The sequence below is a fragment of the Carcharodon carcharias genome, chromosome 10 (assembly GCF_017639515.1).
Source record: "Carcharodon carcharias isolate sCarCar2 chromosome 10, sCarCar2.pri, whole genome shotgun sequence".
In the NCBI taxonomy this organism is placed as follows: Eukaryota; Metazoa; Chordata; class Chondrichthyes; order Lamniformes; family Lamnidae; genus Carcharodon; species Carcharodon carcharias.
The window spans coordinates 155371737-155384751 of NC_054476.1; the positions used below are offsets into that span (position 1 = coordinate 155371737).

Sequence of the window (13015 nt, forward strand, 5' to 3'; positions counted from 1 at the left end):
TTTAACCCCTTGCACCCAGGCAAACCCACCTCCCCTTGCCTCAGAAAACTTGCACCTATCGTCTCAGTTGTAACATAAGGAAACATGGCAGCCAATTTGCAAACAGCAAGTTCCACAAACAGCAATGAGATAATGAATGACAAGATCAGCTGTTTCCAAAAAAAAAAATAATTTAGCTCAAAGGTATTGGTCAGGACATCAGGAGAACTTCTTCAGTATACTGTCATTACATGTAGCTGAAAAGGCAGATGGAGCCTCAAATTAAATCTGCACTGAAAAATGCCACCTCTGACATTATTGTACTGTTTCAGTCCTGCACTGTAGTGCCAGCCTAGATTATGTGCTTAAATCTCCGGAATAGGACTTGAAATTAAAACATTCTGACTAAGACAGCATCTCTACAAAGTGAAGGCAACATTTGCAGTATATACTGACATGATTGTTAGGATGTGAAATTGCTAGCTTCATTAATACTCAAATGGAAAGCGTATTTTTCTCATTCAGTTCCATTTTCTAGCAATTAATCAGTTATAAAAACAGATGTAAGGAATAGGAGCAGGAATAGACTAACCACTCAAGCCTACTCTGTCTTCTTAAAAATTCTTTCACAGGGCAAGGGTGTCGCTGGTTGGGCCGGAATTAATTGCCCTTGAGAAGGTGGCGTTGAGCTGCTTTCTTGAACTGCTGCAGTCCATGTGTGCAGGTACACACTCAGTGCTTTAGGGAGGGAGTTCCAAGATTTTGACCCAGCGACAGTGAAGGAACAACAACATAGTTTAAAGTCAGCACGGTGTCTGATTTGGAGGGGAACTTATAGGTCGTGGTGTTCCCATGCATCTGCTGCCCTTGTCTGTCTTGGTGGTAGAAGTTGTGGGTTTGGAAGCTGCTGTTGAAGGGTCCTTGGTGAGTTGCTGCAGTGCATCTTGCAAGTGGCACACACTGTTGTCACTGTGCATCAGTGGTGGAAGGAGTGAATGTTTAAGGTGGTGGATGGGGTGCCATCCAGTCAAGCGGGCTGATTTGTCCTGGATGGTGTCTGGCTTCTTGAGTGTTGTTGGAGTTGCACTCATCCAGGTAAGAGGAGAGTATTCCATCACACTCCTGACTTGAGCCTTGTAGATGGCGGTGGTGATATTAATAAGATCATGGTTGAGCTATAATTGAATCCTGTTTCCCACCCTCTAACTACAATAGGGCAATTTACTTATTGCCCAACAATCTATTCATCCACTGTCCTCTGCATTGGAAAATTTCAAAGATTCAGAACCTTCAGAGTGAAGAAATTTCTCATCTCAGTCTTAAATGGCAGATCCCCTTACCCTGAGATGATGCCCTCTAGATCGAAGCACTCCAGCCAAGGGAAACAGCATCTCAGCATTTACCAAACATCTTCAGAAATTTTATATAGTTTAGAATGGCTCCTTATGAAAAGTTGTTCTCAATATTTCAGGGGGGTGGACACGAACAATGCTCCTAATTACTCGTTGCAGTAAATTGTGTATTTATGAGTGCTCTTTACAAAAGACAACCTTGACTAACACATAAGCAATGGCTTCACATTCAATGACCAACGTTCTAAGGATGGAGGGAAAATGGGAATTATTTTATTCAAAGAGGCAATTGGCCTTGAGAGGATTTGTCATTTCAAGCTCTTTTCCTTTCTGCTGTGGTTAAATGTACCATCTTCAAAATTCAATTCAACCTGATGCAATAGGATGGGCAAGTTACTTTTCGGTGGTTGCAAGAATGAGTAGTGAAGAGTTCTTGAGAGCATTGCCAAGTTTCTAAACTGGTTGGTTTTGTGGTATGAACCTTCAACGCACATTGAAAACTTGTCCAAACATTGGCTTAAGTACAAAGATAGAAATGTCATCCTGGTGCAGTATGAGGTAACCCCACCACAACTGGTACGTTATTAAAGAGCAGAGGGATCTTTATGTAATCGTAGAAATTGGTCTTCCATTTTGTGTAGCACAAATAGGGGTATAATAATTAAGGCTGTTTATCCTATACAGCATGCTAGGCCAGAAACACTCCTTGTGTGTTAAGCAAGCAGAGTTAATTAGCTGATAGAAGACCCTTCAGATGATAGGGCGAAGGCTGGGGGTGGTGGAGACACAAGGATTGAAGTGTTGATAGATGCAGCTCTTGTCAGAAAAAGTTTATTTCTGTTCGGAGGGTGTGGGTTACAGAATGGCGTGTCTTAAAGAAGTCTTTGTATTCTTTAGTAGGTTAACTGTAAGTCTATATTAACTAGAACTAATTACACATGTACAGTAAAGGCTACAAGCTTGGGGCTATCTCCATCGTTAGATCTTTAATCGTCTCTGCTCAATGTGCAGACTCCTGGGTCTGGATCATGTGCCTTCTTACATCACTGTGTGGGCAGTACTGTATTCAGTACGCAGTCCTACATTAACCCTTTATGTGCCAGACTCTTATACTACAATTTCCAGCTGGCACAAGTGGAAAATAAGCAGGCTGGAATGATGCAGAAGCCAATGAGGTTATTATGAACATAACAAGGTATGAAGATCGTTAACTTGTCTTTTTTTTTGCTTGATTATTAAGGGTATTTTTTTGGAACTTTTTGTCAGGCTACTGTTCAACTTTACCATTGAGTCCCAAAACATGCATAAGGATATTGCTTATCTATCCAGAGCCTGTGTAATTTCAAGTTAGGTGCTGGAAGAATTGGCATACTCTTGTTCAGCATTCAGTGTGTGTGAATTATTGATTGTCCTGCACACCACCTTACTTTCTCCTTCATTGTTATTTTTAATTGTAATTATATCTGGACAGGAGTTCAGCTTGTGCAAAGTGCTGCAGTGTAATTTTTCACCATCCAACTTGACATCTGCTGCCCTTACCCGGTCTGCCTTGCCAGTGACTCCAGACCCACGGCAATGTGGTTGACTCTTAACTGCCCTTGGAAATGGCCTAGCAAACAACTCAATTCAAGGGCAATTAGGGATGGGCAACAAATGCTGGCCTTGCCAGCGATGCCTACATCCCACGAAAGAATTAAAACTGGGTGGATATTTAAATGGTGGAGCTCAGACAGGTAATAAAAGTTATAATTTGGATGGTTGAATGTTGGTGCTTCTTTTGTCTCATCACAGAGCACAATATACACCAGTGCGGTTAAGCAGCTCAATCCCTCATCCACATAGACCATTGAATGTTCCAACCTGCTATAAATGCAGGAGAGCATTGTAAAATTATACACAGCCAGATCAGCTATAAAAGAGGGAACAAGAATATTTTCAATGATGCAGTTTTAAAGCTGCAGCATTCAGCTTCCTTTAATTAATTTAATATTTAAAAATATACCGACAAAGCAAGTGAGACAAGTGAACTGGGCATTGGTGTCTACTATTCTACAGTCCCAGCCAGGCAAATGTAAAGTACTTTTCTGGAGGAGTATATTGGGGCACAGTGGTGATGGGGAATTGGAGCAGAGAATGGAAAGGGAATTCACCCTGTAGATGCCAGGGGCAATTTACTGAGGAGATGAGACCAAGAGCACATCAGCTATCCACTCTGTTGGCTGTGGAATGACATATGGCACAAAGAACAAAATGCCATCTGAGAGGTTTTACCACGGTCGTCTCTCCTCTCTCCATCCCTTTTAAAGGCACCGAGTCCTTGTTGGGAAATGGTTTCACAAGCACAGATCGTGCTCTAGTACCTGAGTTAAGCAACCATTAATCATTAGTCTCTCAACAGCAAAGTGGCTGAAGAGATGAGGACAAAGAGGAGGAGAACTGTCAGGAGAACGCATTACACATTTATAGAACAAATGCTCATCTAAAATAAAGAAAAGAGCTTAAAGATCAGTTAAAGAGCTCGATGTTTCGGATTTATTCATATTGGCATATATTCTGTTTCCTAATGTGAACCAGAATGAATCCAAAAATAAAAAAAAGGAATCAAGAAGCATTAAAATTTAGGCCAAGTTTTACGTCATTATAAACAAAATGAATACCACAATATGTTAAATTCATTTGCATTAGTAACAATGTTGAATTCTATTTTTCCCACCGCTTTTGGAATCAAACTAAATGTGGAAAACAAAATCTTGGAAGTAAAAAAACGAGTATGTTCTTGTTCATCTTTTATTGAACACTTGGTAGTAAATTCAAATAATTTAAGAACAAGTTGCTTTGCAATGAAGATGCTGCCTCACCTTCTCTTGTTCCCTTCCCCTCCCTACACACAATTGCCACACACTCTCACAGCCACCTCAGCATACGGGCAACATCAGTGTGACAGAAAAATTTGAAAGCTATTAGCATAATGTTAACATCCAGAGGGGGCAGTGCAGCAATTAAGATGATTTTGCATTAATCAGATACACCCACACTGTAGCTCAGGAAGCAACTTATGGACAATCACTGTGGATACTCAGGTAAAAAGAAAATCAACTTACTCCAGCATTTATTACACATCCTTAATGGGAGGAATTTACTGTGTAATGATTCCATTATCACATCACATGAAATACGATTATACAATTTGAGAATATACTATATAGCACTCATTTCTTTTCATAAATGTATCTTTTTGTCTCGTCAGTACCACAACGTACATACACAGCTTACAGGGTTATTAATTTTAAAAAATGGCTTTCATCATCTCTCTTGGTCACAGTCATTCACCGGAACAAAAAAAAAGGTTTCCCCGTGAGTACACTGTACAATGTCAGCACTTTTGGTACAAGTGGCTTCATCACACATGCTTTAAATGCACTAAAAATCCCACCATCCTTCAGACTTACTGTTCTGAAACGCGTCACAGCACAATACAAAACAAAAAAAAATCAAAGTACACGTTTCGTCCACTTATTCCATGTTGGTTTGAAGACACTTCCAATTCTAATTGTGAAAGGGAGTGTTCCCACAGCGGGGAGAGGGAAATGTTTAAGAGAAAACGATCCAGTTACCAATGGCAAACCGCACAAATTCCAAATATCTGACAGTTTTCACAATGTAAAAGTCATCAGCTTTTAAAATTGATTGAACTGGAAATCAACACAAAAACTCAAGCAAGAATTGTTAACTGCACATGTTCACAATTGTGTACAGGTTCCACCACTTGAATAATAACTGACTTATTAAGCTAAGTCTACTTTGTGTTCATTAGGGGCTGTAACTGTTATCATAGTTAGCTTTAAAATTGAAAAAAAAATTGGTTCTGAATACCAAAGTCTTAAATGTTTCTTTTCTGGTTGGTGCCCTTATACAACATATAATGACCTGAGTATTTTAAGTATTTTCAAGATTCATTCATTTGGAATTTGTCATCTGTACAGTTTCTTTTAGACTATTACACATGTACTTTACAAACAGTTGATTGTTTTTATTGACTGTACAAGTTGAGTTGTATAACTTTACAAGTAACTGTTTCTAAACACCTAGTTTTTTTTTTAAATATAGTTTCTTTTTAAAAAAAAACACATTGCGCAGTCAATGCCACTGCTAAGGCTTTGATATTATTCAGATCTGCTAATGGCAGGATTTCCTTTTTTTAAAAAAAAAGAAACATTAAATGCAACACATTTTCCATGTACCAGTGCATTTTTCTGTGTGCGCGCAAGAGATAAAGTTTATTGCAACAAGTCTCCTACAGCCTGCAAAACTTGCTGAGGTTTAAGCAGGCTTCAGTTCCTGGAGGGTTCTGAAAAAACAGGCCTTTTACGCTGAAGCCTGTTCTGTGGACGATTCGACAGTTGCTTGGCTCTTCTCCCCGTGAGGTGGCTCGGTCACCTTTTCGTCTGTGGTTTCCTCCTGCTCCACACTCTTCACTGCTTCCTGCAGCTGCTGCCGGCGCTGGACCTCAGCTTTCAGGTTTTCCAGGTCTTTTTGGCTGTTGGAATATGAAAAAAAGGAATGAAACATTTGCAAACAGCATTGTCTTGAGGTGTGGGTGCGAGGCGGGGAACACAAGCAGCTCAACTTGTGCTCATCAGTAATATCTAAAATGTCTAGAAACAGTTTGGGTTCAATCCCAATCTCCATATTCCTTCTGCACTGCTGTAACACCTTCACTCCTTTCAAGTTAGTAGCATAGGGCATACAATTGTTGGGAGAATGGGAGAATCTACACATCCCAACCATATACTTGAGTCACCACTGTGCTCCGACAACCATGTTAACTATTCCAGCAGATGCAAGCAGTTAGGCCACTACAATTAACCCATGCTAGTGACAAGAAGCATGATCAGAATTCTCCTTCCAGATTGTTATGGGCTGCTAGCTGTTTGAGGCTGGTGCATGAGATATTGGGCGAAGGCAAGAAAGGGCTTGCCCCTTCTAGCAAAATAGCTCAAGGTACGCTAACAAGAAGTCCAAGATTTTCAGGTGGCGATGAGAAAGTTGGCTGGCAAAGAAACAAAAAAATCCTCAACCTGCTCTCAGTATCTTCAGGGACATGGCTCAGTGCTGTTCTGCTCTCATGGTTTGCAACCCAGAAGAGGTGATTTGGTGAAAATGTTTAAGATATTAAGGGGAACAGATAGAGATAGATAGAGAGACAGAGGGTAATAGAAGTTTGGAACCCTCTTCTGCAAATGGCTACTGATACAAGGTCAATTGTTAATTTTAAATCTGAGATTGATAACACCTTTGTTTAACAAAAATCTGAGGGATGGGTGCAATGGCAGGTATATGGAGTCAGGTCACAGATTAGCCATGATCTCATTAAATGGCAGAACAGGATAGAGGGGCTAAATTGCCCACTGAGGGCATGTGAATATAGGTGAGATTTTCCAATATGCTTTAAGAATCTCTGACACAAAACACTGAATCTGCATTGCACTTAAGATGGTGGTACTGAGAAGTCCCAACACAGCACTTACCACTTCATCTGTTATTAGTAGTTGAAAATATTGCCAAATCATCAGTGGGGTTCATGCTGAGCACACAATAGGGGGGATGACTGGTGTAGTTTTGTGTCCCACTTCAGCACATTGCATTTCCATAAATGTGGTACATTAATTTAAAAATGAGGATGGAAGGAAATGCTTCAGTTTTACTTCAGTGTGCCTTGTGGCTCGGGGAGGAAAAATACAAAGGTTAGTTCCTTACCTGAGGGGAATGAAGAGAATCCCATTTATAATATTGAGCTGCTCCAATACACTAGCCATGGTGGGAGCTGTGAACTGTCGAAAACAAAGCAAGGTCAGCAATTTTGTACACACAACTTTGTCAATTGAATTAGGCTGCGTAAGGCTTTGCGCAAGTTCACAATCTAATTTATTTCAGACATCATATCACACTCTGCTGGGTAACAAAGTTTCAGAGACAATACATACCATCGCTAGGCAACATGGCAGACAGCCACATTTCTGACAGTCACACCTGGGTTTCCCCAGGTGAAAATTGTTAATCCCTGGCCTATGGTAATCATACAAACAGGCTGAGACAGAGGAAGAAAAAAATCTGGCACTGCCATGGTAACCTCCAGCAGCCAAACCCCTCAGTCAGAGAGATGCAGTCGGGTGTGATCTAAATAGGAGAAAACGAAGCTGCCAAAATTAAACTCACGCCTTTCTTAGTATGCTTTTGAATCATCCCGCCATGAATGCCAGATACCAACATCTAAAAAAAAATTAACCCGATAAGATTTATGGTCTTCCAAGACTTTAAAATCAAATAAATACAGATTCAATTTGAGACAGCACATTTGGCAAGGTTTTACTTGCCTGTCAAATTACTCGGCAGCAGGAGAGAGAGCCGCTTTAAAGATGCATCAGGAAACAGCCCCAGTTTATGAGACCACAAAAGAGAAAATTTAAAAAAAACCAAAAGATTCAGCAGGAATGTGTCAAAGACTAATTTATTAAAACATTCGTCGTTATAGGTCAGTGAAGGGCCACAGAATTTTACTCCTGTTCTCCTCACAAGTGTTTATGTCTTTTAGCTTCAGAGGCACTTGAGTGTCTACGAGGAAGACAGTAATCCTTCCGGGGGAATCAAATGTCAAGCTGCAGTCTCATAATCCATGTTGTCCAGCTCATCATGTGAAAGCAGAACAGAAACTTCCCTTGTAATTGCAGTTCTTTTTCCCAATATGAATTGTCAAGTTTAGAAGGATGGTTTTACAAAGAGTATAATGCTTTTGCTCATATGGGCCTTAAAGAGTTTGGAGCAAAACATCTTACGGCCTTCTCTCTGGGCTACTGCAAGGCTTTGTGGTGAAACACTGGTGGTCGGGACACCTTATGCTATTGATGTAGAATTTGCATGAACTAACAGAACACTGTAGTCTTCTGAATAATGGGCATGAAAATCCTTTTTACCCCCAGAGCAGCGTTCATAACAGGAAGCTATTTTGACAGTCTCTCCCCAGACAGCTCCCTTGCTGAGTGCATGAACCTGGCTGGAACTGAGTCAAACCACCTAGGAAGGTTCAAATCCTGGGCGTATACTGAATTAACAACTCTCAGCTAGAATGGTGGAAAAGGCACACTAGAGTCGTCCTCCATAACTTTGGGCAGGATGGGGAAAGAGGAGGAGAGAAAGAACAAATAAAAACAAAGTGCTGGCAAAACTTAGCAGGTCTGGCAGAATCTGTGGAGAAAGAAACAGTTAAGGTTTCGAGTCCAATGTGACTCTTCGGCTGCCAGACCTGCTGAATTTATTCAGCGCTTTCTGTTTTTATTTCAGATCTCCAGCATTGGCAGTATTTTGCTTTCATTTTAGTGAAAAAAGAGAAAATAGCAACTGAGCAGGAAATGATTTGCTGGGAAGTGAGCGCGTCCGTCAGCTGAGAACATGAGGCTATGGCTAGAAGAGCAGGTCAGAAGCTGGGAATTCTGCAGCGAGTAACTCACCTCCTGACTCCCCAAAGCCTGTTCACCATCTACAAGGTACAGTTCAGGAGTGTGATGGAATACTCTCCACTTGCCTGGATGAGTGCAGCTCTAGCAATACTCAAGAAGCTTGACACCATCCATGATAAAGCAGCCTGGTTGATTGGTACCCCATCCACAAACGTTCACTCCCTCCACCACCGATGCATAGTAGCAGCAGTGTGTGCCATCTACAAGATGCACTGCAGGAACACCTTAGACAGCACCTTCCAAACCCATGACTGCTACCATCTAGAAAGACCTGGAAGCTCCCCTCCAAGCCACTCACCATCCTCACTTGGAAATATATCACCGTCCCTTCACTGTCACTGGGAACTCCGTCCCGAGCAGCACCGGGGGTGAACCTACACCACATGGACTGTAGCGGTTCAAGGCTGCGGCTCTTAGGGATAGGCAATAAATGCTGGCCTAGCCAGCGACGCCCACATCCCGTGAATGAATAAAAACAAAAACGAGGACCGGTTTGCTTGGTGACCGATACCTGTGTTCTATTATGTGTTCAATACCTAAGGAACTACACAGCGGTGAGCTTCAGGAGGCTGAATGATGAGGAAAACAGGAAAAACATGGGTTATTCTTGAAATGAGGTGACTAAGAGCAGGACTCCATATATAGATAAATTTTCAAAATAGTAAACCATCTGAAACTCTTTAGGATGGGAAGGAAGTTAAAGGCAAGGGAGGCTCGAAGAGGGTGAAGATAAACAAGATACTGATGTAGGAATATCTTCAAACTCACAAGAGCGAAGTGAACTTTGTGAGGGTTGGTAGAGATAAAACCTCTACAATAACGTAAGAGTCATTTGGATGCTGTGTGCGGGTGTGTTGTAGATTCTCTCACTGGATGAGTTAGAATGGACCAAACTACGTTCTTTTCCCTTAGGCATCCTTCCTCAGGGAAAGAAGCTGGGCTCTGGCCAGCATCTTGCACCTCTCCTCGTCTTTCATAACTCCCTTCTCCTCCCCTTTCTCAACACAGATTAGAAACTCCACAACAATGCGATGGAAGCATAATCCCCAAGTCGGAGCTGCCAAGCTAAGCTTGCTGATGCAGCTCCCAAGTGTAACACGCTCAGGCGATGTAGCAGTAGTGAATAACGTGGGCCACAAGTTCCCACATCAGATGGAAGGTATAAAACATAACATGTTACTAATCCCAATTAATGGCAAACACACAGAGGGTAAATATTTACTTTCCTTATTACACACGGTGAATCACAAATAGGTCAGTCCGTGACAACAAACCCCTGCGAGTAAGCAAATTTTATCGACGGTGTTCGACCTACCTTGAGTGGGAGAATGCTGGCGTTGGATCCATTCTTGTAAATCTCATTCATAGTACGTTGGAGAGCTACAGCTTGTTGCGTGAGGTACTTCAAGTACTCCGAGCTTTCTTTGGTCTTTTCATGATTGTCACCCAGCTGGAGAGAGAGGTAGAAAGGGAATCAGCAAATAAATTTACAGGGTTTCAAACGATTGGATTACAGTAATATAATCCATATTGCTTAGCGTAGAGCTTAAAAACACAACACAGTAGACAGACTTATGGTCTGGGACCAAGTCATCAGCCTGTCAGCTTGGCAGTCGGTGCCTGGCTTTAAGGGGACTAATAGGATAGGGAATAAAGGCAATTTATTATCAGATTTAAAATATACATTCACATGGGACCAATGCAAGACATTTTGTGAGTTGCACCTGATACTGTTGTAGAACGTTTTTTTTTAAGAATAAATACAGTTCAACGCAAATTCCCAATGTGTGACACTGGAAACAAAATAAATTAGCATTCTCCTAGGTTTTATCTCAATTTAAATTGTAGAATTAGCTGAGGTGATGAATTGCCGGTGAAAATAATTGCATCTCTCCGTTTCCACATCACCCTGGTCATATATTTGATAATTAAAGTGAACCCTTAAGCATCAGGCAAGAGCAAATAAAAAATCCCATTTGTTTCATGAGACACCCCATGTGGCATGTAGATTAACCAAATCACTTCAATTGTCTGCCTTGTGCAAATGTTTCAACAGCACAACAAACAAGGTTCTTTTTATTTTAAGATACTGTTTTGAGCAGATGTGGTGCAGATTGCACTATGAACACCTTAAATATTTCTCCTCCACCTCTTCTCTAGGCCACCACTCATACTAAGGCAGAGATTCACAAGCACTGGTATTACCCTCACATACCGACTCTTGATGCTCAAACCTCAAAAACTCTTTATCCTACTGTTCCTATCCAATTTCTAACAGTCAATCCATGTAATTTGCCAACCAGCAAACAGAAATAGAAATCCTATCCGACGTATCAGCTCCCAAACTTAAGGACATTAAGACTGATTGCAGCACTTTCGTAGGCTCAACACAAATACTCTTTCCTCCTCCTTAAAACCTACATCTTTGGGAAATCCTCCTGGGAAGCACCTTGGAACCTCTTACTGAGTTAAAAGTGCTATATAAATAAAAATGAATGTGGTTGTTGCTATCAAGATACACAACCTGATTCCTGGTTTAAATGTTTCAACATTATACTACGCATTAACCCACCACGCCATTAGGGGAAACCCAATATTTCCCGATTAGAGTCTTGACTGTTTACTTCCAAACCACCCTTCAGCAGAGGATCAGTGTAAGAGAGAGAATTTTCCAATTGTTCCTCTGTTTAGTGCTGCTCTGTGGAGTTATTAAATGAACACATCTAGCCAGTCAGCAACATGAACAATTAGCCATCCACAAAGGGAGAAACACTCACCTTTAGGGTTGAAAACTTGACAAAAGCACGCTATTTAGCATTTGGCCTCAAAAATCCACCTGCGCTGACACTCCAGTGCAGTAATGAGGGAGTGCTACAATGTCGGAGATGCTGTCTTTCAAGCCTCGCCTGCCCTCTCAGATGAATGCAAAAGACCCCATGGCGCTAGTTCAAAGAAGAGCAGGGGAGCTATCGCCAGTGTCCAGTTCATCCCTCACCAACAGCGCAACAACAGATCATTTGCTCATTGTCACATTGTTGCTTGTAGGAGTTTGCTGTGGACAAATTGGCTGCCCTATTTCCTATGTTACAACAATGACTATACTTCAGAAAGTACTTAATTGGCTGTAAAGCGCTTTGGGACATTCAGTGATCATAAAAGGCACTATCTAAATGCAAGTCTTTCTTTTACCATCTTGCCCACACCAATTTGTCGTAATTGCCTTTGACCCACTTCCACCTAAATGGAGGTGTGGTACAGCCAGACAGCATTAAGCTGGAGTTAAAGGGTTTCTCTCGACTTTCTGCTCGAGATGTACCCTCTCGATGCCCCTTGCTATTGCATCCAATTGTCTAGCGCAGCACAGACAGAACTCTCTCAAGCGAGTCTCAGCAGCAGATACACCACCCTCATTATCCCTCTCCTTCATTCATTCCCATTTATTTCAACCTCTGATTGGCTCTCCAGCTGAGACGACAGGAAAACTATGAGACTTGGAACTGCTAACCCACCCCATAAGCAACTAGCAGGAGGTGACAGCGCTTGTGATGACTTGTGACTGGCTTGAGTAAATGTAGGTAGACACCCCGAAGATAAATGCATTTTCAAAAATAAATCATGCCTACGTTCAAAATAACTGTTACAAAGGGAACACTTAGCCATAAAGGCTACTAAAATTACAATTACAGCTCATTCTGCAGTTTCTGAAATAAAAAGCTTCCACTTGGAGTAGCGTGTTGATGGAAGTGGCGGGGGTTGAGGGGGGAGGTGGGGTAAGCTGTGTGGGAGGAATGGCAGCTTTCATGACACTGTGCCTGAAGTGCTCATGCTGCCATACCACTCCGACTGCAGAATAGGCATCTTTTTGTTTGTAGCAGAAATAAAAAGCCATGTGGAAAACAGCAGACCAAGTCATTAGGAGATAATTAATTTCTATAAGGACTTTTCACGTTTTTCAGATTCTTGGCCCTTCTCAAAGCTGAGCAAATGAGGAATGTTCTATTATTGTAGTTTTCAGGCGAGTTTAATACAACTCAGGAAGGAAGGGTTCATTAAAATAAGGTTACAACAAATCCATTTATCATCTTCATATTTTAAATGACTTCTGCACAATTTCATAGTGCCACACCCTTTTAAACAATTCATAATACTTCATCCCAGCGCAAAATTGGT

At 41.4% G+C, this 13015-nt stretch overlaps 1 protein-coding gene across 3 annotated transcripts in view; it reads right to left on the bottom strand.

The window, feature by feature from the left end:
• Positions 1 to 4104: 4104 nt before the first annotated feature.
• Positions 4105 to 13015, bottom strand: part of cluha (clustered mitochondria (cluA/CLU1) homolog a) — a 106826-nt gene continuing 97915 nt past the window's right edge. For all 3 annotated transcript variants that reach the window (XM_041197204.1, XM_041197203.1, XM_041197202.1), the window contains exons 24-26: positions 10161 to 10295; positions 7089 to 7162; positions 4105 to 5868 (exon numbers count right to left, since the gene is read on the bottom strand). In XM_041197204.1, coding sequence (XP_041053138.1) covers positions 5697 to 5868; positions 7089 to 7162; positions 10161 to 10295 — 381 coding nt within the window. In that variant the 3' untranslated portion in view covers positions 4105 to 5696. The remainder of the gene's footprint in view (positions 5869 to 7088; positions 7163 to 10160; positions 10296 to 13015) is intronic.